Below are 2,337 nucleotides of genomic sequence, written 5' to 3'. Positions count from 1 at the left end.
GTCATCAAGACATACAGAACGGTGCACATGAGGTAGTGCAGGTGCTGGCCGCAGCGATGCCCCTGGACCTCATCCTCAGGGAGGATGACCTTAAATATGAAGTAAAGAGGCAGGGACTAAAGCGCTACCGGATGAGCTCCGAGAGAGGATCGGCGGGACTCCAAACTTAGGAAGAAAATACTGCGGGAGACTATTGGGTCTCACAGATCCTAACAGGACATGGGGGGTTTCGGGGAAAGCTGCAGAGCTTTGGAAAGAACATCGATCCCCGGTGCCCCACGTGCGAAGTTCCTGAAATAGCAGAACACGTAATAGTGGATTGCTCCGCCATGGAAGAACACAGAGCCAAGCCGTTGAGAAAGACCTCACCGCCCCGGTTTCGCCCTTGCCGAGTCGGTCTTTCCCTGGTTGATGAAAGAAGAGAATTATCCTTCTTCAGGGAGTTAATTTACGGATGGAAGGAGGTGGTGGGCCCAACACATTTCACAATGGGAAGGACTTGACCGCCCAACATCGGTGAACCATCGGAAGAAGATGAAGCTGACCCAGACTGAGACCAGGAGGGCTGGACCTGGTAACTGCAGGAGGCAGCCAGACAGATGCGCACAAGAAGGGCCTACCGAACGGATGAAGATCATTGGGAGCAGTGGCATGCGCAATCTCAGCGCTCACTACCCCACTGCTCCCGCTCCCCGTATGCCAGAAATGGCAAGGGAGGGGAATAAAAATAAATAAAATAAAAGGTACATAAAGTGGAGCCTTTAAGATGAGACTTCGGGACGGCTGACTCGCCAAGATTGGTGATGTAATAATCGGAACTGACGGTCTTTGCTCCAATCTTGATTGCAAGTGCACTAGAAACAAATGTGTGGTGGTTTACTAAGTCCAACACAGCTCGGTTCATATGAAAATCTCCCCTATTCGACTTTATTAGAGTGCATACAGTGCCCAATAATACCGTGCTGTTCGTTGATGACGATGACGCAGAGCCGAAGCCAATGAACGTTTCCGTTGGTGTTGGCTTATGGGACGTTGCTTCGACTTTAGTAACTGGGTTGTCTCCCTCCTTGCAGTGGATCAGCGTGTGGTACTTCTTACATCAGGTCCGAGATCAAAATTGTGAGCGACATGTGGTCACCTCATGGCCCTTACGGAGGCAATTTCAACATACCTTGAAGGTTCGGGCGTGTTCAAGCCTCTCAGTAAGTGGGAGCTCAAGAAAAGCCTCGCAATTAGAGAGCAAGTGATCTCCCTTACAGAGAGGACATCTAAAGTCTGCAGCTCTTTTAAAATTAAAACACAATTATGACGTTATGGAAACGTATACATTTATAACAGAGATAGACAAAAAGAATTATAACTTTACTATGGGCCATTTAAGATCAATAAATAATTAAAGAACTCGTAAGTATACTTTTTCAAGTCTTATAGGTAACAGAGATGACATAAAAAAAGTAACATACAGCAGAAATTAAAAAAATTAATAAAACAACTAAAATATCTCTTAATTGGTTTTATACATATACATGAAATTACCTGTTCCTCTTCCCCTCCTTGGTGGTATCTGGTTCTTCTGAACCAAGAGTGCCAACCACGTCCGTTTCCTTCGCCGCCCTTTAAAAATTAAAACACAATTATAACGTTATGGAAACATATACATTTATAACTGAGATAGGTAAAAATAATTTTAACATTACTATGGGACCATTTAAAATCAATAAACAATTAAAGAACAAAAGTAAGTTTACTTTTTTGGAGTCTTGTGCGTAACAGAGATAAAACTAAAAAAAGTAACTAGCATAAATTTGAAAAATAATAAAAACAACTAAGAACATAGTTAATGGAACATATGTATATAAATGAAATTACCTGTTCCTCTTCCACTCCTTGGTGGTATCTGTTTCTTCCTGGCATAAAGTGCCCGCCACGTCCGTTTCTTTCACCATCCTTTTAAAATTGAAACACAATTATAACGTTATGGAAACATATACATTTATAACAGAGACAGGCAAAAAGAATTATAACTTTACTCTGGGGCATTTAAGATCAATAAATAATTAAAGAACTCGTAAGTATACTTTTTAGGGTCTAATGGATAACAGAGATGACATAAAAAAAGTAATAAACAGCAGAAATTTAAAACATAATAAAGAAAAAATAAATAAAATTACTCTTAATTGATTATATGCATAAACATGAAATTACCTGTTCCTCTTCTTCTCCTTGTGGAAATCTGTTTCCTCCTGGCATAAAGTGCCCGCCACGTCCGTTTCCTACGCCACCCTTTTAAAATTAAAACACAATTATAACGTTATGGAAACATATACATTTATAACA

At 41.0% G+C, this 2,337-nt stretch overlaps 1 protein-coding gene across 1 annotated transcript in view; it reads right to left on the bottom strand.

Moving 5' to 3' along the window:
* Positions 1-2,337, bottom strand: part of LOC106683658 (protein FAM98A-like) — a gene marked incomplete in the record, with an annotated part of 32,909 nt that overhangs the window by 15,517 nt on the left and 15,055 nt on the right. Inside the window, 2 exon segments of the mRNA XM_067053525.1 lie at positions 1,537-1,614; positions 1,870-1,936. Of these exon segments, the coding sequence (XP_066909626.1) occupies positions 1,537-1,614; positions 1,870-1,936 (145 nt within the window).

This window comes from Halyomorpha halys, unplaced genomic scaffold (genome assembly GCF_000696795.3).
Source record: "Halyomorpha halys isolate HHAL.00 unplaced genomic scaffold, Hhal_1.1 Scaffold504.1, whole genome shotgun sequence".
Classification (NCBI taxonomy): domain Eukaryota; kingdom Metazoa; phylum Arthropoda; class Insecta; order Hemiptera; family Pentatomidae; genus Halyomorpha; species Halyomorpha halys.
The sequence above is the reverse complement of the archived record's forward strand: the minus strand, read 5'-3'. Positions and strand labels throughout refer to the sequence as shown.